The 27,477-nt window shown below is 47.2% G+C and overlaps 1 protein-coding gene across 8 annotated transcripts in view; it reads right to left on the bottom strand.

Annotated features, from left to right (window-relative positions):
• Adamts10 (ADAM metallopeptidase with thrombospondin type 1 motif 10) overlaps nt 1-19,353 on the bottom strand; it is a 30,068-nt gene extending 10,715 nt beyond the window's left edge. The window contains exons 1-13 of one of the 8 annotated variants that reach the window (XM_060370930.1): nt 19,080-19,353; nt 14,187-14,373; nt 13,614-13,960; nt 12,402-12,558; nt 10,637-10,854; nt 6,333-6,416; nt 6,112-6,257; nt 5,313-5,356; nt 5,074-5,179; nt 4,840-4,986; nt 4,558-4,699; nt 500-607; nt 7-152 (exon numbers count right to left, since the gene is read on the bottom strand). In XM_060370930.1, coding sequence (XP_060226913.1) covers nt 7-152; nt 500-607; nt 4,558-4,699; nt 4,840-4,986; nt 5,074-5,179; nt 5,313-5,356; nt 6,112-6,257; nt 6,333-6,416; nt 10,637-10,854; nt 12,402-12,558; nt 13,614-13,960; nt 14,187-14,274 — 1,733 coding nt within the window. In that variant the 5' untranslated portion in view covers nt 14,275-14,373; nt 19,080-19,353. Of the gene's footprint in view, nt 1-6; nt 153-499; nt 608-4,557; nt 4,700-4,839; nt 4,987-5,073; nt 5,180-5,312; nt 5,357-6,111; nt 6,258-6,332; nt 6,422-10,636; nt 10,855-12,401; nt 12,559-13,613; nt 13,961-14,186; nt 14,374-18,793; nt 19,047-19,079 lie in introns of those variants that run through there. The other 7 variants (XM_060370931.1, XM_060370928.1, XM_060370929.1 and 4 more) reach the window with 7 other exon arrangements.
• Nucleotides 19,354-27,477: the final 8,124 nt, after the last annotated feature.

The raw sequence follows: 27,477 nt of genomic DNA, 5'->3' as shown, positions 1-27,477 counted from the left end.
GCTGACCTGGGGCTGTCACAGTGGCGACTGGAAGATGAGACACCACCACCACATGTCCTGCTGCAGTCACCCCATGGAGTCCACGGGCCCCAGGCCCCATCTACACCCTCTGGGCGAGACCCAAAAGGGACACACACTCGTTTGTAGCACCACTGTGTGGATAAGAAAGGAAAAGCAGGATGAGTGTGACTTTGCAGACCTCTAGGTTCAATGCCTCTTCTCTGTCCACCATCCCCCAAATTACAGGTCCAGTTCCCTTTGGAATGGGGGTGTGTACATGACATGAGGAAAGGCTGGATCTGAAGGGAGTCTTATACACTGGATCACAGCTTAAATACAGAGGCATGGCTAAGGAGCTAGCATTGTTCAAGTAACAGCCATGGCTTAAGTAGAAGCAGTACCAGGGCCCATTATACAAATGCATGACTTTAGATCCCAGAGGCTGTGGCCTCAGGCAGGCTCGGCAGGGCCCAGGAGAAGGCTCTTGGCTGGTGCTCACCCCTTTGTCGATAGTGTGTGTTTGGCACAGTGTTCCTTCAGCCGCTGGGATGCTATTGGTGATGCATCGATTGCTTTTGCTCAGACACCACAGTTCGCTGCAGACCTCCTGCAGAATGGAGGAGACCTCTCAGGCCCACTGTCTTTCCCTCTGACATGCCTTGAGGATCCCAGTACTTTCCTGGGTCTTAATGATTCCCCTTTGGGATCAAAGCCTGACACTTCTCTTTTGTCAGTATGTATGGAATACTTATACTTGCTATAAAAACTCCTTTGGGAATCGTGACCCCTATTTCAGTGAAAGAAAACTAAGATATAGAAAGACAAGGTCCCTCCAGGCCATGATGATAGCTCACAGTCGTTTGCTGCTAAGCCCAAAGACCTAAGATCAATGCCCAGGATCTACATGGTGGAAGAAGGGAACAACTGAAATTTGTCCTCTGACCTCCACGCATGTCGTGGAATGAACACATCTAAAATAAATAAATGTAATTTTACAGAAAAGAAAAACACGGTCACAGGCTACATGTGGCACCACTTCTGTGGGACTGCCTAGTCTAACCCAGACCTTTGAAGTAGGCATTGTATTTTATGGATTTCAGGTTCTTCCAAAAGCTGGGACCTACTATGGAGGACAGGAAGGATTTTCACTTTTTTGGGCCAATGAAACACAGGAGAGAATAATTTGAAAAGTCAGGGCTGGCTCAGGAAAAGGGTTACATTTGTAGTTTTTGTCTGTTTGTTCTTAAATCTGTGATTGAGTATGTGTGGCAGGTTCATGATTGGGCAGGATCTGATTAAATCTGTGGGCATTTTCTCTACTTCCTCTGAATTCTGCTTGGACTATTTATTTGTTGCACAAAACTGAAGTAATCCCAGAAAGCTGTTTTGACCCTTCAGGTCAAGGTTAGCATTTGTAGAGAAGCCCCACCAGTTTCAGATATGGCCAAATTTAACATTCTCCAGACTATCTGCTACCCCACCCTCTCAAACTGTTCCATTCAAGGATTCATTTGTAATTGTAATCCTCTTTAAACAGAACCCTTGTAAGCCAATCCCTGAGTGCTAGGCCAATGAGAGACTTGGGATTTGAACTAAGCAATGGCCATAAGAAGGTACCCTTCTGGGATCAGCCCAAGAGATAGCTGTATACACACCTCAAAAACACTCCTTCAGCAACCTCATCCCTCATGCCCCACAGCAACATGCCAGATTTTCTGTCTTTACCTTCCTTATATACTATGTAGTCAAGAATGACCTTGAACTTCATAAATGAAGACGAAAGGTCAGACGAATATGAAGATGAAAGGTCTTTATATGGGTAGAACCCAGGCTTCATACATGCTAGGCAAACACACTACAACTCAGGACAGTTCCTATCAACCAATTTCCATGTAGTAAATGATTTTCTACTATAGTAAATGATGCCAGGAAGCTCTCCTCTCCCCCCACCCCCCCCAAAAAAAAATTCAGGGTCTAGGGAGATAGTTCAGTCAGGAAAGTGTTTGCCACAGAGCCATCAGGACCTGAGTTCATGCCCCAGAACCCAAGAAAAAAAGGCAAGCGAAGGCACTAGGGATGGCTTAGCAGTTAAGAATACTTGTTACACTTGCAGAGGAGCCCGGGCTTGGGTCCCAGCACCACAGTATGTCTCCATAAGTCTAATGCCAGAGGATCCAACATTGTCTTGTGACCTCTACAGGGCCCAGGTACATACATATGTGAAAAACACCCATATGCATAAAAATTTAAATGCCATTAAACAAACAAACAAACATAGCCAGATGTGGTAGTGCCTGTTTGTTTGCATACTCTCAGCACTGAGGAGGCAGAGACAGGTGGATCCCTGGGGCCATTCTCTGACTTCCACATAATGCACAGATGAAAAATTTAAACACCGAAGCAAAATGCTGACTTAAAAGAGAAGTCTATGTTCCAAGTACAGCAATTGGTGTTCTTATAATTGTGGTCAGGTGCACACACACTGCCCTCCCAAAGCCCAGACTCTTCATCTGTTGCTCTGATAAAAGGTTTAAATGAGATGATGCATAGTACATGGTGGCACACACTAAATGCTTAGTAAGCACCAACTACTATAATCCAAGTTCCAGGACAGAGAAGACATTCAGGGTGGGTCCATGATTCCTTAGAGAGTGCTTCAATGAGCAGCCAAACTAATGTTGGGGTGTGGCAAGAGTAAACATATCTCAAAGTGCACAATGGCACAGACCTTTGATCCCAGCAGAAAGTGGATCTCTGACTGTGTGGTCAGCCTGGTCTGCATAGCAAATTCCAGGCCTGCTAGGGCTACACAGTGAGATCCTGTCGTAAAAAAAGAATTAAAAAGTCAATATACAGCTTGCTTCATGATGTATTTTCTTGGTCTTACAGTGAGAGGAAGTGAGGAGTACTTTGTCAGTCACTTGTTTTCTTTTGCATCAGTCCTGTGCATAGCTGTGTAAATGCAGACTTCCAGTGGACGGTACGGAAGACTGCAGCTGCGCTGGGGTCAGCAGGACTAAGGCTGAAGGGCATCAGAGAGTATGATTAAGGAAATGATGGAGCTGAGCAGAGGGGCTAAGTGGCTGAATTATAACCAGAGTAGGAAGCCAGCAGATGTCCAGCTTCCAGGGGTGGGGTCCCCTGTACCCCAGCTCACTTCTGTTTCTTCTGCTGTGTCACTCTATCACCTGTGCCTATCGACACAGCATTTCTCACTGAACATGGCACCAGCAAGTCCCAGTAATCCTGTCTCCAACCCCACAGCACTAGGGGTGCTTTTCATATGGGTGCTGGCATTTTGAACTCAGACACTTGTGTTTATGTAACAAGTGCTCTTACCACCGAGTCACCTTCCCAGTTACTCAGCTCATTTCTGAGATGGGGTCTCACTGGCACATCTGGAACTTGTTATATTATGAAGTCAGACAAGCAGGCTGACTTCAAACTCATAGAGATCCACCTGCCTTGTTGCCTTAGTGCTAGGATTAAAGGCGTGAGGCCCAACCCCACCCCACCTCCAAACCCTGCGCCAACTCACTTATTGATGCCAAGATGGAACTTTAAGAGTCTGAACCTCAGGGAAGATAGGGAAGTTAGCTGGTCAGAGTCCCTGAAGGCTACTTCTAGTTCATTGCTAAGTAATGAACTAGAAACTATTTCCACCAAAAAGTCTGGATATGTTGCTTAGAACCACAGAGTTAGAGGCCTTAGAACTTAGGTGTTGGGCTGGAGAAATGGCTCAGAGGTTAAGAGCACTGTCTGGTCTTCCAGAGGTCCTGAGTTCAATTCCCAGCAATCACATGGTAGCTTATAACCATCTACAATGAGATCTGGTGCCCTCTTCTGGCCTGCAGGCACACATGCAGGCAGAATGCTGGATAAATAATAAATTAAAAAGAACGGTACATAAAAAAAAAAAGAAGGACTTAGACGTTGAAGACTACAAGTGGTCTTTAGCATGGAACAGGAGGCTCTCCCTAGCTTAGGCCTCCAATTAGCTGCCTGGACATCTAAGTGTCCTCCCTATCTCTCTCTGTCTCTTTGTCTCTCTCTCTCTCTCTGTGTATGTATGTTAAAGCCAGAGGCCAATCCAGGCTGTTGTTCCTCAGTAGCTATCCATCTTGTTCTTTGAAACAAGGTTTCTCACCAAATCTGAAATTTGTCAAGTTGGCTGGCTAGTTAGTGAGCCCCAGAGACCCACCCCCTCCTGCCTCCTCAGTGCCTGGTTTATAAACATGAACCACCACACCCAGCTTATGTATGGTTTTGTTGATCAAACTCAGGCCCTTAGGCTTGCAAAACAAATCTTTTCTTGACTTGAGTCTCTCCCCCAAACCCAGAATCACAATCTTATTCTCAATCTTTGTTGGTTTGCTTGGCATGTAGATACCCCACACACTTTGGTCCTCCCATATCGCTAAAGGGAGTAGGGAGTTCATTTCATCCCTTTCTCTGTTGTCCTGTGTATCTGCTTCCCCAGGAGGGTGTCCAGGTGAAGCTTCCCACCCTGCGGTCACCTCCCTTTCCCAGGAAGGAAAGCAGGAAGGCTCTCTCTACCCCGTATTTACACTGACGCGATTTGACTCCATGCTGGAATCGGCACTGCTCATCAGCATCATAGGCCTGGCCAGGAGCCACTGTTGGGTACACGAAGTCCTGTCTGGGAGGCCGGTTATTCAAGCAAAGCCCCAGTCCCGAGCTATGAGTAGAAGAAAACATCTGTCATGCCAAGAGGCTGCAAGGCCATGACCTCAGGGTTATACCCAAGTAGGTGATGTGGGGAGTCAGCTCCCCAGACATGACTGTGCCCGCTGGGCGGGCCAGGTGGCTCATCCTCACTCCAGAAAGCTGGTGATGTAGTCTCGGCTGCATGATGACCACACAAATGGATTAGTCTTCATGGTGATATGGGCAGCCATGAGCTTCGCTGGGTCCTGACCTCGGGCTCCACAGCCATTTCCAACACCATCATGATTCATGCCGAATCTGAGAAAAGGGGTGTCAGCTCTGCCAGGCACTGAGGAAACCCACCCAGCTTCTCATCCTCCCCTATCCCTTGTCCCCCGGCCTCACGTGTGCCCGATCTCATGGGCAATGGTGAACGCCGTGGCCAGGCCGATATCTTCATTGATACTGCAGCTCCTCTCACGCTCACACATCCCACCCACAGGGGCCAGGCCTGGGAAATGGGAAGGTGGGGCTGGTCAAGGGGCCCAAGCTGCGCGCGCTGGCTAGGTTCCATCCACCGTGGGAGGTCCCACCCCAGGATCAAGGCTGCCCTCCATGCTGCCTGAACCGATGAGATGCAGTACCTAGAGTGCCGCAGGGTTTGTTCTTGTAGATGCAGATGTCATAGCTGTGGAAACAGACTGCAGTGAGAGGACTGGGCAGCTTCCTTGGCTGATGACAGAGTCCTCAGTTTTGAGGTAGGGTGTGTGTGCCTATGGATATGTATGTGTTGGTGCACCTGTTTTTAAGTGTGAGCTTTTGTAGTCCTGGATGAACCTGAACTCTCCATACAGTCAAGGATAACCTGCGCCACTGATCTCCCCACCTCTACCTCCCAAGTGCTGGAATTTTAAGTGCTTACTAAGACACCTGGTTTTCTATGGTACTGGAGAGCAAACCTAGAGCCTCTTAAATGCTATGCAGGCACTCTAGCAGCTGAACTACATCCAAGCTTGCCCCTACCATTCACCCTAGACAAGGTCTCATGTAGCCCAGACAGGCCTTGAACTCACTATGCAGCCAAGCATGACCTTGAACTCTTGATCCTCCTACTTCCTTCAGTGCTGGATTGAAAATGCCATGACTGGCTCTGAGGGTTGAGTCTTGCCTAAACCTCATGCTCTGCCCCAATAGAACCAATCAGCTGGTCTTGGGGATGCCGAAAATACATGACTGACTAAGTGACTGACTGAATGAGTGGTGCTTAGAACTCAAATGTCAACTTCTTATTTTCAGGCTCTCAGCATTCTTTCTCCTTGGCTTCTTAAAGGTTCCCAACCCTTTCTATCCTCCACCAGCAACTGTGCCCCTTCCTTGGAGTCTGCTGGTCCCTTCTCCACCGGCTCCACTGGCCTCATCCCTGGAACCCTCCCTGCTCCTTACCGAGTGATGAGCACAGCTGTGTCATGGTTCGCCACACCATTCTCTGGGATGGCGTTGCCATGGCCACTGTGACTCACGATGGATTTCTGCCACTTACAGAAGCTGTCCAGGGACTTCCCAGCATGGTGGGTGATCTCCAGGGTGGGCTAGGAATGGGAAGGTTGACATCAGGCAGCAATGGTGTGAATAGAGAAAAGGTGAGAACAATCCCAGATCCCTACCTGGTCCTCTGTGAGCAGGATAAGTCGAGTGACGAGGATGTTGACGATGTTTCCCAGACTCGAGTCCTGGAAAAGTTTGGCAACCTGACCTCCAAGAAACAAGGGAGACCGAGTCTTAAGAGGAGCTCAGAACAGTGAAGGACAGAACTGTGGTGTTGGCTCAGTTGGCAACATGCTTGTTGTGCAAAGCATTAGCACCTGAGTTCAATTACCCATTTGAAAACAAACAAAAAAGCCAGGCTCAGGACATGCAACCGTCTGTGGTCCCAGCATAGGTGGAGCCCTGGGCTCACTCGCCAGCCAGGTTAGTTGAAGCTACAAGTTCCAGGTCCACTAAGAGATCTTGTCTCAGAATGTGATAGAGAACAATGAGGATCATGAAGTCTACTCCTAGCTGAGGAGCCATTGCCAGGTGATGGTTTCTGGGGAGTGGGGACAGTTCTCTTCAGGGATGTGGGCCCTGGTTGGTGGCCCACAGACATACAGGACTCAGTAGGTTAAACAAACAAACAACTCAAAAATCCAAAAAATGATCCAAGTGTGGTGGCATACTTTTAATCCTAGCACTAAGGAGGCAGAGACAGAGTTCCAGGTCAGCCTAGTCTAATAGTGTATAGGAGGAGGAAGTGGCCTAAGGGTTAAGTGGACCCAGGTGCTGGAGATCAGGCTGTGCAGGAGTCTTCATTTACTGGAAATCCCCAGGAATAATGGCAAATTTTAGGAAATGTTGGAAGCTGGAGCAGAGGGTGTGACACTGGGACAGAACACAGAGACAATGTTCTGTCAACATTTGTGTTATTTATTAGTCTGCTACACTTTGACTTCAAAATTTTAAAATTATGCGTGTGTGCAAGCACACTTGCATGCTCTTGAATGTATGGATGTCAGACAACTTCTGGAGGTCAGTTTTCTCATTTTACCTGTGGACCCAGGAGCTAGAAGCCTGGTGGCAAGCACCTTCTCCTGTGGAGTCATCTTGCTGGCCCTTGTCTCTCGCTTTTGCTTCAATGAAGCAAGAACCCATTCTCCAAACCTTCCTATATGTTGTGTGTTCCACCACTAACCTTCATCCTCTATAGAAGCACCATTATAGTTATTATAGATCCTGTTAAAAGGGGAGGGAGTTGAGGAACAGGGAGGCACAAGACCTTCATGAAGTTTAAGTACAGGAACTGAGTACAGACAGCACAATGTACCGCTGGACTCTGCACCCATGGATTCAGACAAGCATAGATTAAATATATTGGACAGTGGGTTGTGGTGGGGCACAAAGATAATCCCAGCACTTAGGAGGTGGAGATAAGGAGGTAACGGGCTCAAGGACAGTCTCAGTGACATAAAGATTTGAGTCTGGACTTCATGAGAAAGAGACAAAGGAAAAGGAGAGGAAGGAGGAGAGAAAGAAAATATCTCACAAAAGTTTGCATGTCGGGGAGATGGCTCAGTAGGTAAAGCGCTTGCTGTGCAGACAGGAAAATCTGAGTCTGAATTCCCAGCACCCATGACTATAATTGTAGTGCTAAGGGAGCAGGGACAGGCAGATTCCTGGAGCTCCCCACTGGGCCAACCACCCTAGCCAGTTGGTGAGCTCCAGGTTCAGTGAGAAACCTTGCCTCAAAAAATAAGACAGAGGGGCTGTAAGGACAGTTTAAGAGTTAAGAGGAGGCTGGAGAGCTGGCTCAGAGGTTAAAAACACTCTCTGTTCTTCCAAAGGTCCAGAGTTCAATTCCCAGTAACTACATGGTTCATAACCATCTATAGTGAGATCTGGTGTGCAGGCAGGATGTTGTATAAGTAATAAATAAAGCTTTTTTAAAAAAAGATAAGAGTACTGGCTGTTCTTCTAAAGTACCCAGGTCTGATCCCAGCACCCACGTGGCAGCTCCAATGGCAGTAACTCCATTTCCAGGGCGATTGGATGCCCTCTTCTAGTCTCCAAGGCCTCTGCATGCACATGGGTACACAGATAAATTCAGGCAAATACTCATACATACAAAATAATAAATAAAGCCTGGCTGAGTGGCACACCTATATATAGTCCCAGCACGCAGGGAGGCAGAGGTCTCAAACTCAGAGATCCGCCTCCCTCTGCCTCCCTGAGTTCGAGACCAGCCTGGTCTACAAAGTGAGTCCAGGACAGCCAAGGCTACAGAGGAACCCTGTTTTGGAAAAACAAAAAAACAAAACAAGACAAAACAAACACCAAAATAATAAATAACTGAAAAAAAAAGATGGAGAGAGACTGATGAAAACCCCCAGTGTCAACCTCTGGCCTGCACGCGCATGTGCACATGAGTGCACACAAATGAAGATATGTATATGTCACACACACGTGTGCTCACCGCATACAGACTTCCCCTGATTATTACTCTCGAATTCTGTTTTAAAGCTGGTGTCAAGCCTCTGGGAGGATGTGGATATGTTATATGAAATTCTCTATCATCTAAACGCTTGGAGATTTTGTCATTTATAAGGGTTTTGGAACCAACTGCCACTAGACACAAATGATTACAGACGTGAGTGTGGAGCAATAAAGTTGTATTTGTTCTGTCTGAGACAGGATCTCACTGTGTAGCCCTGGAACTCACTACACAGACCAGGGTAGCTCAAACTCAGAGATCCTCCTGCCTCTACCTTTCAAGGGTGGAATTAAAGATATGTGCCAACACACCCCTCAAGGAGCCTCTCTGTAGGAATGAATAGGTATGTGCTCGTGTGCAAGAATACTGCACAGCTGTGGGCCTGTGACTGTATTGCTCTCCTTAATGGGCACCTTCAAGCAATGTGTTTGGGCATGTGCATGTATATGTGTATTCTTGTGTGTGGATGTATGTGGTAGCCAGAAGTGAGAGCTGGTATCTTCTTCAGTTGCTTTCTACCTTGTTTTTCTAAGATAAGGTCTCTCACTGAATCTGGAACTTGCTGATTGGGTAAAGCTGGACCCAGTAAGCCCAAAGGATTTACCTCCCTGTCTCTCTCTTTCAGGTTGGGATTACAAGGACGTACCACCATGCCCAACATTAAAAAAATATTTATTTGTGTTTCTGTGCACATATGGCACAGCATGACCTGGGAGGTCAGAGGACAACTTGTCAGTCAGGTTTCTCCTGTGTGAGTCCTGGGAATAAATGAACTCAGATCCTCAGGCAGCACGACCTGTATGTGCTGAGACCTGCCTGCCTCTGCCTCATGAGTGCTGAAAATAAAGGCATGCGCCACTACCACCTAGCTTATTTTTATTTTTCAAATGTTGGTTCTTAAGTACAACAACGCAGTTTACTGACTGTGCCATCTCCCCAGTCCCTGCAAGTTTGTATGTATGTGTGTATGTTTTTTCAAGGATAAGGTTTCCCCAGCCCCTGGAAGCCTGCCTATTTATTTATTTATTTATTGACAGGGTTGCTCTGTGTAGCCTTGGCTGTCCTCTCTTTACCTGCCTCTGCCTCCCTGAGTGCTGGGATTAAAAGCATGTGCCAACATGTGCAGCTGCCAGTTTATTTTTATACAAAGCACTTATGTAGCACCTACATGGGCTATGCAATGTCTCTCCACTTTTCCATGGTCTCCTGCCACCCTGGGCTCCTTTGTTTTTTTTTTTTTTTGTTTTGTTTTGTTTTTGATACAAGGTCTTTTCCATAGCTCAGGCTCATTGTGGTCTTGCAATCCTCCTTTCTCAGCCTCCAGAGTGCTGAGATGCTAGGAGCTGGGGGATCCCAGAGCCTTGTGTGTGTTAGACATGACATGCACTGTTCTATATGCATTATCTGTTCAGTGTGTCTACCTTACTTAGTCTTTACTGGTGGTTAACAAGGCAGAGAGTGAAGTACCTTGCTCAAGGGCAGAGCACTTAAGGCATCAGTTTTCAACCTGTGGGTTGTGACCCTTTTGGGGGGCACATATCAGGTATCTCGAAAATCAGATATTTACATTATGATTCATAATAGTATATTATAGTTATGAAGTAGCAATGAAATGATTTTATGGTTGGGTCACCACAACATATTAGAGGTTCACAGCACTAGAAAGGTTGACTTGAGGGGACAGAGCTGCATTTTAAGCACAAGCAGGTACCTCCAGTACATCTGTCCCTAGACCTTTGGTACATTTCTTCCCCTTACTCATGGCTCTATACAGACCTCTTTTTTATTTTCATTATTTTTTTTTCATTTTTCCCTCTCTCTACTTTATTATTGCGGCCCCTGGTTGCAGATCAGGGTTGAGGGTGTGACACCCTTTCCCCTGACATCCTAGAGGCTAGCTGCAGATCCTGAGGCCTCCAGGTCTAAGAAGGGGGAGGCACTTACAATGTTCATGATGGCCAGCACATACTGCTCCACATCTCTCCGTCCATGGTAGGCCACCATCATCTTGTCGGCTACCACCAGGGTCTCCACATAGCGCTCTCTGCTGACTGACCGCTTCAGGCCTGGCTGGCCTCGCTCTGTTTCGTTGCCTAGGGGCCTGGCAGGTGGCGGCTTCAGGGTACGCAACCACCATGGACGACCTTTCCAGGGTTTCTCATCTAGGAGACAAAGTAGAGCCACTGAGCACCTACTGCTGGTGGGTCACAGAACTGCATGACAACTGTCAGTTCTCTTGGCTATCTGGTGACCCTTCTGCCCAATAGCCCTGATAGACAGGGTTTGTTCTTAAAATCTTGAGCTTTCCATCTCCTATTTCCAAGTACTTAGATGACTGGTTTGTGTTCCCACCCTGCTTCAGCATCATATAGCTTTCCTATTCTCACTCCCTAAATGTTTTACCAAGGAATGGTCATGCTGTGAACTTGACTGTACGAATGACTGCCTGAGTGTGTGTTGACATCGGTGTCATCTTCAGATTGTTCTCCACCTTATATGTGGAGGCTGGGTGTCTCACTTGATCCTAGAGCTCATGGACTCATCTAGTTTAGCTGTGCAGTTTGCTATGAGGATCTCCTGTTTCTGTCTCCCTCACCCTGAGATTTTTGATAGCCTGCTGTACCTGCTTAGATGCTAGGGATATGAATGTATCAATTCTTACCATATTTGCATGGTGAGGGCTTTACTCACTAAGCCACCTCCTTAGCCTGGCTTTAAAAAATGACTTTTATTCTTCTCTCATACACTACATTCCAACTGCAGTTGGTTTCCCCTCTAATCCTCAACTCCTCTTCTGTTTCCCTTAAAAAAAAAAAAAAAAAAAAAAAAGAGCAGGCCTTCCAGGGATATCTACTGAAAACAGCCTAACAAGATACAAAAGATCAGGCACAAGGCAGGGCAGTGGTGATGCAAGCCTTTAATCTCAGCACATTGGAGGCAGAGGCAAATGGATCTCCGAGTTCAAGGCCAGCCTGGACTATATAGAGAGTTCCAGGATAGCCAAGGCTACACAGAGAAACTCTGTCTCAATAAATATACCAGAAAAACAAAAGGTCTGTGCATAAACCCTCATATCAAGGCTAGATGAGGCAACCCAGCAGGAGGAAAAGGGCCCCATGTCCATCAGTCTGGATTTTGTTGTACATGTTGTAGGTCCTTGTGCAACTTGGGTAAGCACTCTCCCAAGACCTAGCTCTTGTTGGGAGTTTGGCTCCCCCCCCCCCCTTTTTTTTTCCAAGACAGGGTTTCTCTTTAGACCAGGCTGGCCTCTAATTCACAGAGATCCACCTGCCTCTGCATCCCCGAGTGCTGGGATCACAGGTGTGCGGCACCACACCGGCCGCCAGTTTGGTTGCTTACCTACTCAAGTGTCTGCTATGAGCACTCTGCAGCTTAACTGTGTGACCTGGCAACAGTTCTAGGTAAAGCATGGTTCCCACCCACCACCTATCACTGCTGGTTGGCTGGTCACAGCAATGAAGAGTCACTTCACAGCCTTACAGCATCACCTTCTCAGATCTATATCCTTTCTGGACCCTGCCTGCAGATGAATGGAGTGCCTGAATTCAGTCATTGTTTGCTCACAGTTTCTTCCCTCATTACATAGTGTCTGTCTGACCTCTGGGGTGGAAAGACTCTACTGCCTATCTCTGCCTCAAAGGAGTAATGTCATAGAAGCTCCCTGCTCTCCCCGAAGGCACAGGAGTACCTCTCACTCCACAGGCTGTGTCCAGATGGGGGTGACGCAAAGAGGACCGCTTGTATACCACGTGGGGGCCACTCTCTTCCGGGCCACGGCGACCTTTTGCCCCACCTTGCAGGGGCTCAATCAGATACTCTTCGTCATCTGCCACAATCAGACCATGCTGGATGGAGGACAGAAAGCTCAGCACCTTATCTCTCTGATTTCTTCCTTTCCCCTTTTCCGTACTAGGAATCAAACCCAGGGCCCTGTGCATGCAAGGCAAGCACTCCACCACTGAACTATACTCCGGCCCTCTTTTTGTTTGGTTATTTTTCTTTTTCTGAGGAGAGGATCTTACGGAGTCTAGGCTGGCCTCAAGCTATGTAGTTGAAGATGACATATAACTTCTGTCTCTATCTCCTAAGTGCTTGGGGTTGTGCACACATGTCACCACCCAGCTGGTTTACAGTCTGCCTTGTGTGTGTGTGTACTGGTGTACCAGCCTGAGCACTAGTGGACCCCAAAGGACATGGGAGGCCCCCCCATCACTCTTTGCTGTTATCTCCTCTAGACTGGGTCTCCCACTGAATCTGGGGCTTGCTGTTTTCTGGTTAGACTTGCTGGCTATCAAGCTGTCTAGAATCTGCCTGTCTTTGTCCACCACCCAGCACTTCAGTTACTGGTGTGCACTGGCTAGGGATATGAACTCAATTTCTTGTGCATAAACTCTATTAACTCCTTAGTCTCACTCTCAAAAGAAAAAAAAAACAACAACACTTAAATCAAAAATACAATTTCATTATTTCTCCATTTCCTCTCTTCAACCCCTCTTAAAACTTTTATATGTTTTACTACATTTATTTGTGTGCACATGCCACAGCACATGTGTGGAGGTCAGAGGACAACTGGAAGTTATCCTCTCCCCTCCATGATGTGGATCCTGAGGACCAAACTCCTTTATCCACCGAGCCATCTCACTGGCCCTATTATTAGTGACTTTATTATGCTCTGCTTTTTGTCTGCTTTCTTCAGACAGATGTCCCTTACTTTCAGCCTTATTTTCAGGCCATACATTTTCCTTTAAGTACATCTTCAACTGCTTCTCAAAAGACTGATCAGCTCAAAATACTTGTAAAACACTGTATTATGATTGTTACATTTTGTTGCTCATGTGTTTTTCTTAGCTTCCAAAAGGAACTGAGCATTTCCCCCTGCTTCCCAGAATCCTCAGCTCACCAGGCCCCCACAGGTGCTGATGGCCACATGGGAGCTACCAGCCTGGCCTTGCAGGTGTCCAGCATAGAGGCAGTGGGCCCTGGCAGCCCTCTGCCAGGCCAGGCCCTCCCGTGTCCAGTATTCCACGGAGACGTGCCCTGCCAGCAGACGGGGGCTGCGAGTCAGGTTCAGCAGGAAGTGAGTGCTGGGGGCTGCCACCTTGTAGAACAGGCGGGACTCAGCTGTGGCCCCCACACCCCGACGCTGCCTCCTGAGAGCAGCTGGAGAGAAGGCCAGCATTGCCCCGTTGTGGTCCACTCGGGTTGGGAAGGCAATCTCATAGCTCTCCAAACTGGACAGGAGCTCATCTACAGATAAAGGGATAAGAAGACTAGGGTGGATTTCCACTGCCAAAGCCAGTGATGCCTCGCTCATCCCTGAACCCAGGTCACTGACTATTCAGCTTAGACTCACCCAGGCCCTTCCACTTACAAATCCTCCTAACTCTTGAACACTGACTTTTCTTTTTCTCAAGGACCAACTGGCTTCCTTATTTCTTTTTCTTTGAATTGCCACCAATGGACATTTTCCTACCTTGAGATCTGAAGGCATGCGTGACCTTGAACGTGAGGCCCAGCCCCAGAGCAAGGGCCCAGTGGAGGATCTGGCAGGCAGAAGCCATAGGGGCTACGTGTCCACATGTCTCTCCCCAGCCCCGGCTGCTGGCAGCCCCTACAGTGCTGCCTCCCCTGTTCACAGTCTGGGCAGCATCGCCAGTCTCCTGGGAAGAAAGACTGAGTTAGGACGGGTCTTGATCACACTGCCCAGCATATCCAGTGCCAAGGCCCCTTGCCAGACAGAAAGGTAAGTCCTGCAGCCTCTGCATGACCAAGGCACTTCTATCAGAAGGTTCCTGAACAGTTTTAATATTTGTTCCTATCTCCTACCTCCTCTCCATCATGTCTGCAGTAGAGAGGACTGGGACCAGAACAAGAAGCTACTTTCTGAAGTAGACAATCTGGAATCACCTGGGAGGTGGGCCTCTGAACAGTCAGGGATAGCACTAATTGGGCTCTGTGAGGTGGGAAGACCCAGCCTAATAGTGGGTGGGACCAATTCCCTGGGCCAGGGGGATCCTGGGCTGCAAGAGAAAGGGAGTTAGTGTCAGCAAGATGGGTTTGGGTAAAGATGCTTGCCACTGCGCCTGACTCCCTGAATTCAACCCCCAAACACACACAGCAAATGAGAAGAACTGACTGACTACTGAAAGTTGTCCTCTGATTTCCACATTTGTGCTATGGCACATGAATGCGCCAGGGCTGGGGTGGATTGGGAGTAGAGGAGATGATCTCATGGCTCCCACAGGACAGCAGTGCTATCTTCTATCCTCCTGAAGCTTTGTTCCTGGGAGTGACAGGCATGTCAATGTGGAGAAAGGAGGGTATCTCAGATGGTGATGAGTTCTCTACAGAAACCAGCTGGCCACCAGGAAGCAGAAGTCTGAAGGACAAAGAACCAATCATGGGGAACAGAGGGTGTATCATGAAGGGGAACTGCAAAATCAAAAGCCTGGGGAGGGTGGACAGTGAGCTGGCTCAGCAGGTAACAGGCTTTGCTATGGAAGCTTGCCTGACCAACCCAGCTTGCTCTCCAGGTCCTGTGTGAAAAGAGAACTGACGCCTGGAAGTTGTCCTCTGACCTCCAAACACTAACAAATATCCTTTGACTTCACATGCACCCAATTCCATGTACACCAATAATGAAACAAGAAAATTCTTGAAGATCCTGCAAAATCTATCTTGGCTCGCCACCAAGCCTGATGTCCTGGGGCCCCCCTCCCCCCAAGTAACTTAAAAAAAAGAAAGCAAGCAACACCAACCAACCCCTAAAGCCAAAGAAAACACTCAGGTTACAGGCAAGCTGGGGCGATGTCAGGGAGAACTGCTAGTCCATAACTGAAGTCAAGGTGGGCACTAAGATCTTTCAGGTTTTTTTCAAGTCCCCATCTGGCTTTGGATCCCTGGCTACAGGGATTCTCCCCCACTCCCACTCCCTCTCTTTGGTTTTCCAGAAAATGTCTCTCTGTGTAGCTCTGGCTGTCCTGGTACTCACTCTGCAGACCAGACTGTCCTGGAACACAGAGATCTGCCTGCCTCTGCCTCCCTAGTGGTGGGCTCACATATGTGTACCACCATGCCTGACTTACAGGGACATTGCTTCCTTCCCACACAGTGATCACACATTCCCAAAGGCTTAGCTCCACCCTACATTCCTAGACTTGCTCTTTAATTTTTCAAAAATTACAATCCTTTATTTTGTGTGTAGGGAGGTCAGAGAATAACTTTTGGGAGTTAGTTCTACCATGTGGAGCCAGAGGATCAATCTCAGGTCATCAGGCTTGGCAACAAGCTCCTTTATCCACTGAGTCATCTCGCTTGCCCTCTAGCCTTACTCTCTATTCTGCTTTTGCTCTTAGATCCTTTCTCCTCCTTAGCCTGAGTTAATTCTGCCGGCAGACCTGTTTTCTCAGGCATCTGCCCCAGGCCAGTCTGTTGGGGACACTACTTTGGGCTAACCACTCTGCCAAGCCCGTTCCCTGCCCTCTGGTCTCCACCCTCCATCTCCTCTTCTGTACAAATCCAAGCCCCCCTTAATCACACACTGTCTTGTTTTCTTTGCATTCCAGCCAAGTCTGAGAGTCAATCCCCAAACAGGGCAGTTTGGCAGAAGAGAGGAGCCAGAATCTCTCTCTCCAAGATGCTAGTGGAGAAAGCCACATTCCCGATTTCTGCTTGTATCCCTCCAGTAACAGGGGCTCTCTCACAGAGATTTTGAGACTGCAGTTTTGTTCAGCTAGGCTGTGTACCCTTGGTTGGGTGGTAGGTGCCTTTCTTCTTCCTCTCAGCCCTGATTTCTTGGAGGACTTACTAGTTAGTATAATGTTAAACCCTTGTGTATGGAATCTTCTGTCAGTTGGCCAGATTGGGTATGAAGGGAAAGTGGCAGGTTGACATCAGCCCTAAGCTGAAGTTTGTTTTTCTTTTTTTTTTTTTTTTGAGACAGAATCGCACACATCCCAGATTCACCGCAAACTTTTTATGTAGCTCAGAACCTGCATCTCCGATCCTCTTGCTTCCGCCTTCCATGTACGGCCACCATACTCAGGTTATGCAACATTGGGGAGCCAATCCAGGCCTTAAGCACTCTCCTAATTAAGCTATATTCCCAGCCTCTTTGGGATGAATTTCTGCAATTCAGTTTGCTGAATTTTCTGACTGCTTCCTTGGGCCTGGTAAAAATCCTTTTGACTTTCATCTTTCTCAGTTCTTAAAGTAACATCTCCCATTCCCCCGACCTCGTTGTTTTCCTTCTTGCCTTTTTCCAAACACTCCTTCCATAGAGACATCAACTAAATCTGAAATTGAGTTAGGAGGTTAGAGAGATGGCTCAGTACTGAAGAATGCTCAATGCTCTTATAGAGGACTTGAGTTTTCTTCCCTCCCAGCAACCACATTAGGCACATTGACAACTACTTATAACTCTGGTTCCAGGGCATCCAATGCCCTCTTCTGGCCTCCTTGGCAGCTACATAAACATGGCACACAAACTCATGGCAACACATACATGTACACATATATTAAGTAAATATATTTAAATTTAAAAAGACTGATCATGATCCCGTCTGGCCTTAAACATCCTACTTGTACTCAAGGTAGCAGCGGTCTCAATGCAAAGGCAGGGGACCCTGTCTCCCAACCCCTGCCCACTCCCTTCTTACAGGAAGTAGAACCTGATTGTGGTGCCTTTGAAAGTAACCCCCACTCTCCCTGACCCCCACCACAATCCTCTGTTCTTGAGTCCTCCCTCCCAGTAACTGCATAGGCTATCTAATACTTCTGGCTCAGGTGAGGTATCAGAAGCAGGGCTGAAGGACTCTACTGGGTTAGTGACTGAAGGGGGTGTGGGGTCACTTGACCACACGGTAACAAGTACTGGGAGAGTAACACAACTCCGAGATCCCAAGATGGGGTCATGTTAGTAGGTCTGGGGCAGACAAGGCCTGTCTGAGGATGGGTTGCAACTGAGAAGGGTCTCCTGTTTGGCTGGGCACAGACCATAGAGGGGATCTACAGTACAGGTATGCACATATGCTTATATAGTTCTCTCTTTCTCAGTGTGTGTGTGTGTGTGTGTGTGTGTGTGTGTGTATGTTATACCTAGGTTTGGCCCCTTCCCTCCCCAAGCCCTTCCTCTAGCAGGCTTGAGGGAGGCCACAAGGCTGGGGGAGGGGGCAAGTGCTGGAGGAGGAAATGCCTCCTGGAAACTATGGCTCCATCCCATCCCTGGGATCCTGAAGGGACCAGCACTCTACACCAAGACCTGTGCAGGCTGGGCAGAGAGGCAGAGGCTTCCTGGTGTACCAGGACAGAGCCTCAATACCAGGCACAGGCAGCCTGGGGCAGCAGGCTTTCTCCAGGCACAGCACATCTGGCCTGGCTGCCGTGGGCACACAGACAAAAGGCCCAGCCAGAGGAGGCCCGAGGGGAGAAGGCTGCTCACCACCCCCATTGCCACCAACCAGCTGCTAATTAAAATGTGTCTCCCCTTAGTAGGAGGACACCCTGCCTCACAGAACTGTGGCCTAGATGACCAGCTGACGGGAAGTGGCAGCCCCAGCTCCACTCTGAAAGCCAGACACACACACAAACACACTCACACTCTATAGGGCAACGACAGCTGTAGAGCAGGAAGGCCTGGTTCACTAAACCTAAACACACAACTACTTACTCCCAGACCTATGTATACAGAAACACGTATTTCCACATGGACACCCAGACAGCCCACAAACCCAGAAAAAATGTACACCAGAGGCCTAAGTGCACAGTTACACAATCCGAGACATCCTACAAACCTAAGGGCCTACACACACTCATTTAACAGAAAGCCAACTTTTTTAACCCAGACAGACACACGCAAAAACAAACAATCACACACGGGTGTGCGCAAGAGTTTACACATTCATGGCAGGAGAGACAAACTCAAATTCTACAAACTCAGACAAAACCAGAGGCATTTCCACTAATCACATCCCGTAGAAATGCAAATATTCAGAGACCAACACATTTGGCATTCACACACCACAGTCACTTTTCTGAGTGCCAACGCTAATTTACCCTCAGTTAGGCAAACACTTGGCACACCTCAAGGATCTGCCAACACAGTCGCTCCGGATGCTGACATCCACAGGACCCGCAATCAGCCGAAGCACAACCATTTAGTACGCGGTTGAGCCGGACCCCTAAGCCAAACCTGAGCCAACTCAAACAGGCGTTCTGTATCTGCACACTTGGGGACATTCCGCACCAACACAGCACAAGCACAACGAGATCCATTCAGCCCATCTCGTCCGCGAGACACACAAAGCCACTTATAGTCACTGCACACTGGGTATTGCGCGGCCCAACTGGGTCCCCAGATCGACAGTACCTGCGTGCCTGGAGCCTTGGGTCCGCAGTCTCACCGCCCGGCACTCGGAAAGGAGGGTGCGGGCGCGCGGCGGCGTGGCCGGGGGAGGGGGCGCGGGAAGGCACTCACTTCCTGAGCAGCTTGCCAGGGTTATAAAAAACCCCAAACTCCGCCCGCCGCCGCCGCTGCCGCCGCCGCCGCCCAGGGCCTCTGGCTGGATCTAAGCCAAAGACCCCAGAGCCTGGATTACCCCGCCTCGCGAAGGGCGCCCCGCGTGGGTGGAGATGCTGGGGAGGAACTTGGGGTGGGGGTTGGGATGGGAAGTTGGGGAAGGTTCGGGGGAGGCTGGGGGCGGGAATAGAAGGCGCGGGAGGTGGGGGTTGAGGGGAAAGAGACGGAGGGTGGAGGGAGGAGAGGACGCACACGGTACGGGGGGATGGGGAGGGAGACGGACAGGCTTGGATGTAGGTTAGGAGGAAGATAGTTGCGGGGAGGAGAATTTGAATCGAAAGAAGTGGAGGAGGTGGGGGTAAGGAGGAAGAGGCAAAATTGAGTTGGAGGGTAGCGAGGGAGATGGGACTAGGGGAGAGCCCACTGCCTCGCCTCCATTAGCCGCGTCAACAACAGCTGTTATTTATTGACGGTTGGTCATTGCTCAAGCAAACATTTATTGGGAGCCTCCCCTGTGCCAGGCACGGTGCCCGAGGGTCAGTAAATAAATCTCAGTTGGGTCTCAACTTTAACAAAGCTTCTGTCTGGGGTCTTTGATTTACTTTGGCTTTGCCCTTGAGTTCACTGCTTTAACCCCCTAACCATGAAGTGGGCCTAGCCAGTCCCGTTTTACAGATGTGAACACTAAGGCCAGCCAGAGGGAGTCATGGCCATCTTTGGGGCACATTGTTTAAATCTATGAGTAGTTTGTGTATGAAGGAGGTGACCAGTAGTACAGTGGAGCAGGGCTGGGATTCCAGCCAGCTTTATCCCAGGCCTAATTGTGGGAGTGTTCAACCGTTACTCCTGGTCTCAGAATTCCAGGCATAGTCCCCAGAGAGAGCTTTGGCCTTGGCCTTGACAGTCTCTGATTCTAGGTTTACTTATCCTTAGAAATGGGGTAATGACAGCCTTTGTAGGGAGGAGGAGAGGAAGAGGGGTGGTTATGGGAGTTAGCAGGGGAATTTCAACCACAAACATTCACTCTGTGCTGAGTTCAGCTAGGGATACAGGTAGTGAGCTGTCTACTCTGAACATCGTCGTCTTGAACTTGGAAATGACATGTTAGGGCTCATCCAGGGCACAAACAATTCCTATAGTGTTTGAACCCTCCTCCCCTGACCCAACTTCTCTGGACAGGGTTTCCACCAGAGGGACTGAACCCCCCTCTAGCCCTATCCTTTTTCTTTCTCGGGTTGAAGTAGTGGCGCTCCAGCCACCTTTCTAGGGTGGCTTCCAGACTCACAAGAGGAATCTTTTCAGGGCCATTTTGAGCTGGGTAGCTTCAAACCAAGTAATTCCAGGTCTTGCTACTTACCAGCTTTGGAATCTCATTCCTCAGTTAATATATGTGAAACCTTGGCTTTTTCCCCCTCCCCCTTTCTACTACAGCCCCAGAATTTTTGGAGGGTCTCCCTTTCCCATAAGGGTGGCTTCAAGAGACTCCTGGCTTCAAGGGACTCCTGGCTTCAGTAATTGGAGGGTGGTAGGCATGGACATGATGCTTTATCCTCCGTGAGCGCTCTTGGGACTTTTGCTTTTATGTATATTTTTAACTTAATTATTATTTTTTATTTTTGAGTATATATGTGTCTGTAATGTTGGGGGATGCATGTAGAGGACAGAGACTAATGTATTTCTTTCACAATTGCTCTTAATTTATTTACTGAGGTAGGTCTCTCAATACTGAAAGATCTTTGGTTCACTCTGTCTAGTTAGCCAGCTTGTCCCCGGAGTTCCCTGGGTGCTGCCATGCCTGTCTGTATGGCTTTTCCATGGTTCAGATAGTCTGAACTGAGTTTTGTTTTTGTTGTTGTTGTTTGTTTTCATTTTTTTGTGATAAAGGCTTTTATTAGGGCTGAGGAAACACACACACACACACACACACACACACACACACACAGCAAGACACACAGAGAAAAAGACCCTCAGCAAAACAGAGTGGGATGTGAGTGGGGATCATTTGGGAAGCCGAAACCCTCAATTCTTGTTCTTGTGTTTACACAGCAAGTGCTTTATCCTGAGCCATCCTCTTGGCCTTTTAATTTGTTTAATTCATCTTTTAAAAACATTTATTTTTATTTAATAGGTATGGGTGTGGCTATACACCATGTGCATACGGGAAGCCAGAAGAGGGCATTGGATCCTAGGAACTGGAGTTATAGAAGGTGCCATATGGGTGCTGGAGACCAAACTCCAGGTCCTCTGGAAGAGCAATCAGCATTTGTAGAATACTGAGCTATCTTTTAAACTCTATTTATTTATTTTTTAATAGTTAGGTCTCACCATGTTACCCATGTTGGCTGGGCACTTGTGTGCTCAACCGTTACTCCTGGCTCACCCTCTTGAGCACTAAAACAAGGGTTACATATCATAAAGCCTGAATGGAATGTGATTTGAGACAGTATCATGTAGTACTCAACTGGGAGAGGAGGCCTCTTACAAGTGAAGGTGACAGTGCCCCTAGCTGAGCCTTCGTTCATCCAACTCATCTTTATTGGTACTAATATGTGCCAGTTGTCCACACTAATACTGTGAGGACAAGGCCAGGATCAGGTGTCCATTCCATGGGAGATGTAGTCTGCCTCAGGGCCTTTGAACTTGCTCTTCCCACTGTCTACTATAGGAGTATCAAGTCTATTTTGTCTTTCCAGTCTGAATTCAAACATCATTCTTCAGTAAGCATGTCCTGACCTCACACTTCAATGTCACAGTCTTCCACATCCCCTTTCCCATTTCCTGGTTTATTTTACTCTTGCCAGAAGTCACTGTCTAATCTACTTTAGAGAATGCTTGTTGTTTTTATTGATATTCTGTCTCATCCACCAGAAGACTAGCTTCATGAGGGAAGAATTTTCTTCTATTTTTTATTATTTTCAAATGTGTTTTTTTAATTTGGGGGGATTATGATAAATTATATTATTTCCCCCATTTCCCTTCCTTCTTCCCACATCTTCCATGTAGCCTCTACACACCTCTCTCAGATTCATGGCCTTGTTTTCCTCCTTTTCAGATATATGTGTGTATATATGTGTGTAGTCGTATATATATATACTAATAAATAAATTTCTTCAGTCTATATAATGTTAGTTTAGGTATGTCTTCAGGGTTGACCATTTGGTATTAGATAACCAGTTGGTGTGTTCTTCCCTGGGAAAGACCATTTCTCCTGTTTTCAGCATTCCTTAGTTGCCTATAGTTCTTTGTCTGAGGATGCAGTCCATGAGATTTCCTTGGTCCTTGTTAGTCCTTGTTCAATTTTAGGCAGCCATGTTTGTGAGATTTTATGGGGGAGCTTTTACTAGGAGACACAATCTTACACCAAACTCCCTGAAGTTCTGGCTTTTACTGTCTCCCCCTTCTTCCAAAATGTTCCCTGAGCCTCAGGTGTGCAGTGAATGTTTTGTAGACTGGGAATGGGCTCCACAACTCTGCATTTTGATCCTTTGGGGTTTTCTGTACTGTTCTCTATCTGTTGCAAAGAGAAGTTTCCTTGATGAGGGGCAAGAACTAGTCTAATTGTGGGAGGGAGGGTGGTTTTTCATCTCTGTGGTTCACAGAAATATCCCCTAGAGTCTCACTGTTGAATAAATAACAATATTAAAAGAATGAGGTGATAAAGGGCAGAGCAGTGACGTGGTGCTTTTCTTTGGTTTTGTTTTTAGAGACAGGGTCTCATATAACCCACGCTGGTTTTGACCTTGTTATTTGAGGATGACCTTGAACTTTAGATCGTCCAGCCTTTACCTCCCCATGGCTGGAAGGACACACTGGGTCACCGTGTCCTGCTGTAGTTTGAATGTTAAGAATTAGTTCTAGAACAAAGCCTCAGTAAGGGCAAAGTGCACATGACTAACAGTGTTTTAAGTCAGCTCGGACTGACTTTGGGAGGAAGACGTAATTTACAGCAAATGTTTAGAATCCTAAGGAATTGCACTGCAGGGCTGCCACTGGGGGTGCAATGGGATCGCATTGTTACTTTAGGACTTCAGAATATGGCAAAAGACAGGGTGGTTAATAACTATATATTGGGCCTTACCTTTCAGGCCCGTGTGTGTGTGTGTGTGTGTGTGTGTGTGTGTGTGTGTGTATACAGATGGAGGCCAAAGGTCAACCTTTGGTATCCTTCCTTCCCACTTTTTAAATTTTGTTAAAGATTGATCTTATGTTATATTATGTATATGTAAGTGAGTGGGTGTGTCTATGCATGTGGGTATAGGTAGGTGCTTATAGAGATGTGAAGAGTACTGGTTCCCCTTGGAGCTGATGGGTAGCTGTGAGCTTGGGAAATGAACTTGGAACCCCTGCAAGAGCAGTATATCCTCTTAACTGCTGAGACATCTCTCCAGTTCCAATTTTTTTGATTTTTTTTTTTTTTGAGATAGTGTTTCTCTGCATGGTCCTGGCTATCCTTGAACTTGCTCTGTAGACCAGGTTGACCTTGAATTCAGAGATCTGCCTGTGTCTGCCTCCCACATGCTGAGATTAAAGACATGTGCCACCAACACATGGATTGGATTTTTTGATGTTTTTTTTTGTTTTGTTTTGTTTTGTTTTTTTTAAGACAAGGTCTAATGTATTCCAGGCTGGCCTCAAACTTCTTGTGTAGTTGATGATGACTTTAAAATCTTGTTTCTCCAGCCTCCACCTCCCAAGTGCTGGGATGACTGGCATATGTCACCATAACTGGTTTATGCAGTGCTAGGAATCCAACCTACTTTACCTACTGGGCTATGCCTCAGCTCTCACCTTGTGTTTTGGGACAGGGTCCTTGTCACTGGGACTTGAGGGTCACTGATTAGGCTAGACTATCAGGGCAGTAAGCTCCAAATAATTCTCCTGTTTCTGCTCCCCAGTGCCTGGATCATATACCTATAGTACCATACCTGGCTTCTTGCATATGTGCTGGGACTCAACTGCAGTTCTTCATGCTTATGTAGCTCTCTTCCCAGCCTTGAGGCCTGTTTTACCTTCACACCAACCTCATGCAGTAGACACTGCCCATTTTCCACATGAAGAAGCAAAGGCACAAAGTGGGTGAGTAACTGTTGTGGTCACACATTTCTAAAAGACCCTGACTGATCACCCGGATGGAAGGAAGGTGAGCTTTGATGCTGAAGATACTGTCATCGGGGTAGGAGGGACCCCAGACGCCTCTGGTAGTGAGTTGCTAGGGAGTGCCCCTTTGCTAATGAACAGGGCTCCCACGTCCTCCTAGACCATTTGCCAGGTGTTTTTCCAAGATGGCGTAGAGGCCTCTTAAGTCTTGAAACAAACTCTATCTGCTGAATGGATCAGGCAAATTATTAAAAACAAACAAACAAACAAAACAAAACAAAAAACCCAAAAAACTCCACTGCCACCCTACTTAGAGGATGTTCTAGGAGGATAGAAGTATTCACACAGCTTGGGTAAGAAGTCTTGTGTTCATCAGGCTCTCTAGAGGGACAGAACTGATGGCATAAGTCTGTGCTGAAAAATGTATCACACTTGAGTTTGGCTCCAGCACTTCATGTAAAAAAGCCAAGTGTAGTGGCATGCACCTATGATCCGAGCCCTACAGGGAGGAGGCAGAGACAGGAGGATTCTTGGGCCTCACTGGCCAGCAGTATAGCCCGATCAGTGAGCTCTAGGTTCAAGGAGATACACTGTCTCACAAAATAACAGACTTGAGTTCTGTTGGTTGACTGTGTTCCTTAGAATTCAGTGTACTCTGGGTTTGATCCCCAGAGGAGCATAATTGTACACAGCTGTGATTCATCCTGTCATTGGGAGGAGGAGGCAGCATTCGAGGTCATGAGCCTATGAGATGGCTGAGTGTGCAAAGGGGCTTGCTGCTAAACCCGATAATGTGAATTTGAACCCCAGAACCCATATCAGGGAAGGAGAGAAACAGTTCCTGAAAGTTGTTTGCTGACGTCCACATGCTTATACACACACTATATACATACAAACATACATACACGAATGTAAGAGAATTTAAAAAGTTCAGTCAAGCTCATCAGCCACATAACCAGCTTGAGGCATGCCTGGAATTCACGAGACTCAAAAATAAAAATGAAAGTGCACTCACTGCTCATACAGAGGACCCATGCTTGATTCTCAGCACCCAAATGGTGGCTCGCAACCACCTGTAATGCAGGGATTTGATGTCTATTAGTTTTTGTGGGCATACTTGTGGTACACACACAAATATGCACCTAACCCTAACCCAGGCAAAACACCCACACGCATAAAAATATAAGCATAAAAATTTTAGAAAGCTGTGTGTAATAATGTATACCTTTAATCTCAGCACTTAGGAGGCAGAGGTGGTGTCTCTCTTTGTGTACAAGGCTGGCCTGATATACATATAGTGAGTTCCAGGACAGTCAAGACTATGTAGAGAAACCCTGTCTCAAAAAAGAAAATGATGAAAGAAGATGCTTGATGTTGACTCTGACTTGCATATACACGTTCACAGAAACACACAAAAAAAATTCCATCATCTGCTGTGAAGTGTGCTTACGTAGACACTCCATTTTGTATAGAGATGTTTCAGAGAAGATTTTCAAATTAGCTGTGAGCCATGCTTAAGGCCTTTATGTATCTAGCTTTCCTCTCTCGGCTGTAAGCCTTTGAATTTCTAGAAATATTATAAATATTCCCATTGACAAATCTTAATTCTATGAAGACCAGGCTGGACTTAAACTAAGAGATCTGCCCGCTTCTGCCTCCCCTGGGTGCTGGCATTATAGGTGTGTACTGCTACCACACCTGGTCCCTGAAATTCTTTTCTGCCAAAAAATTAATCGTCTCATCTTTCGTTGAATAACAGTCTCTGAAAAGAACTCTTCATGGGCTGAGGAGATGACTAAATTGGTAAGACACCAACTTCACAAGCATAAGGAGCTGGGTTTGGATCCCTAGCACTCATTCACATAAAAGCTGGGAATGGTTGCATATGTTTGGGACCCACTGTAAGGGGGAAGTGTGGGGAGCAGAGATAATGGACCCCTGGAATTCAGTAGTCAGGCACTCCAGCCAATTGGTGAGCTCTGGCTTCGATGACAGACCCGTCTGTAAAGATAAGGTGGGGTTGCAGGGATGGCTGAGGAGTTACGAGTGCTTGCTACGCTTGCAGGGAACCCAAATTTGATTTCCAGAATCCTCATCAGGCAGCTCACAAGCACCGCATTCCTCTTTTGGCCTCTGAGGGTACCTGCATACATGTGCAGGTACACATATGCACACCCACACCCACATACATAAACATAGAATAAAAAGCGGGGAGTAATAGAAGCTAGTGGATGTCTACCACATGTGCATCCCTCTTCTTCATCCACCACACCCTTGGATCTTTCTTTTTGTCTAGCTTTTTTGGCCCTCAAGTGGGTGATATTTTACAAAGATTTCATTCTGTAGATTGTGGTTAGAGTTGTATTCCTAGCATGGACAAAGCCCTGGCTTCCATCTCCATTACTGCATAAAATGAGTGTGGTTGATACCCTAACAGATGCCAGACTTGAGAGGTAGAGGCAAAGGGATCAGAAGTTCAAGGCCATACTGGGATATATAGTAAGTCTGAGGCCAGCTTGGGCTGTGTGAGACCTTATCTTAAATGTATGTGTGAAGATTTTACTTGCTGCTATGGTTTGAATGTGAGGTGTCCCTTGTTGTCTCATGTATGTGAACACTTGGTCACTAGCTGGTGGGACTGCTTTAAGAGGTTGTAGAATCTTTGGTATGATGGCTATGTTTGTAGAAGCGGGTCTCTGGGTGTGCCTTGAAGGTGTTATTCACTTCTGATTCTGGCCAGAGGCCTCTGCTTTCTGGTCTTCCAATGGAAGAGGAGTGGTGGTCTCATCTTCCTGATGCCATGATAGACTGTACCTTTAGGAACTTTTAGTTAAAACAAACCCCTCTTCCTTAAATTGCTTCTGCCAGATATTTTGTCACAGCAAATGAGACCACAGGCTGTGGGCTTGAGTCCTACCTTTTCTATTATTTAATTTCTCTGTAGTTTCTTATGTGGAAAATAAGCCTAATAGTTTGGTGTGGCTGTACACCAAGTAGTGGTTCACAACTGCCTGTAGCTGTCACCATCGAATCTAGCACCGTCTTCTGCACCCCCCCAACAAAAAAAAAGAACCCAACAAACACAAAAATAACAATGAAATAAGAAAGACCATTGTGGCTCTCATAGCCGATACACGGCCTCACCTGAGCG

The sequence above is a fragment of the Meriones unguiculatus genome, chromosome 17 (assembly GCF_030254825.1).
Source record: "Meriones unguiculatus strain TT.TT164.6M chromosome 17, Bangor_MerUng_6.1, whole genome shotgun sequence".
In the NCBI taxonomy this organism is placed as follows: domain Eukaryota; kingdom Metazoa; phylum Chordata; class Mammalia; order Rodentia; family Muridae; genus Meriones; species Meriones unguiculatus.
The sequence above is the reverse complement of the archived record's forward strand: the minus strand, read 5'-3'. Positions and strand labels throughout refer to the sequence as shown.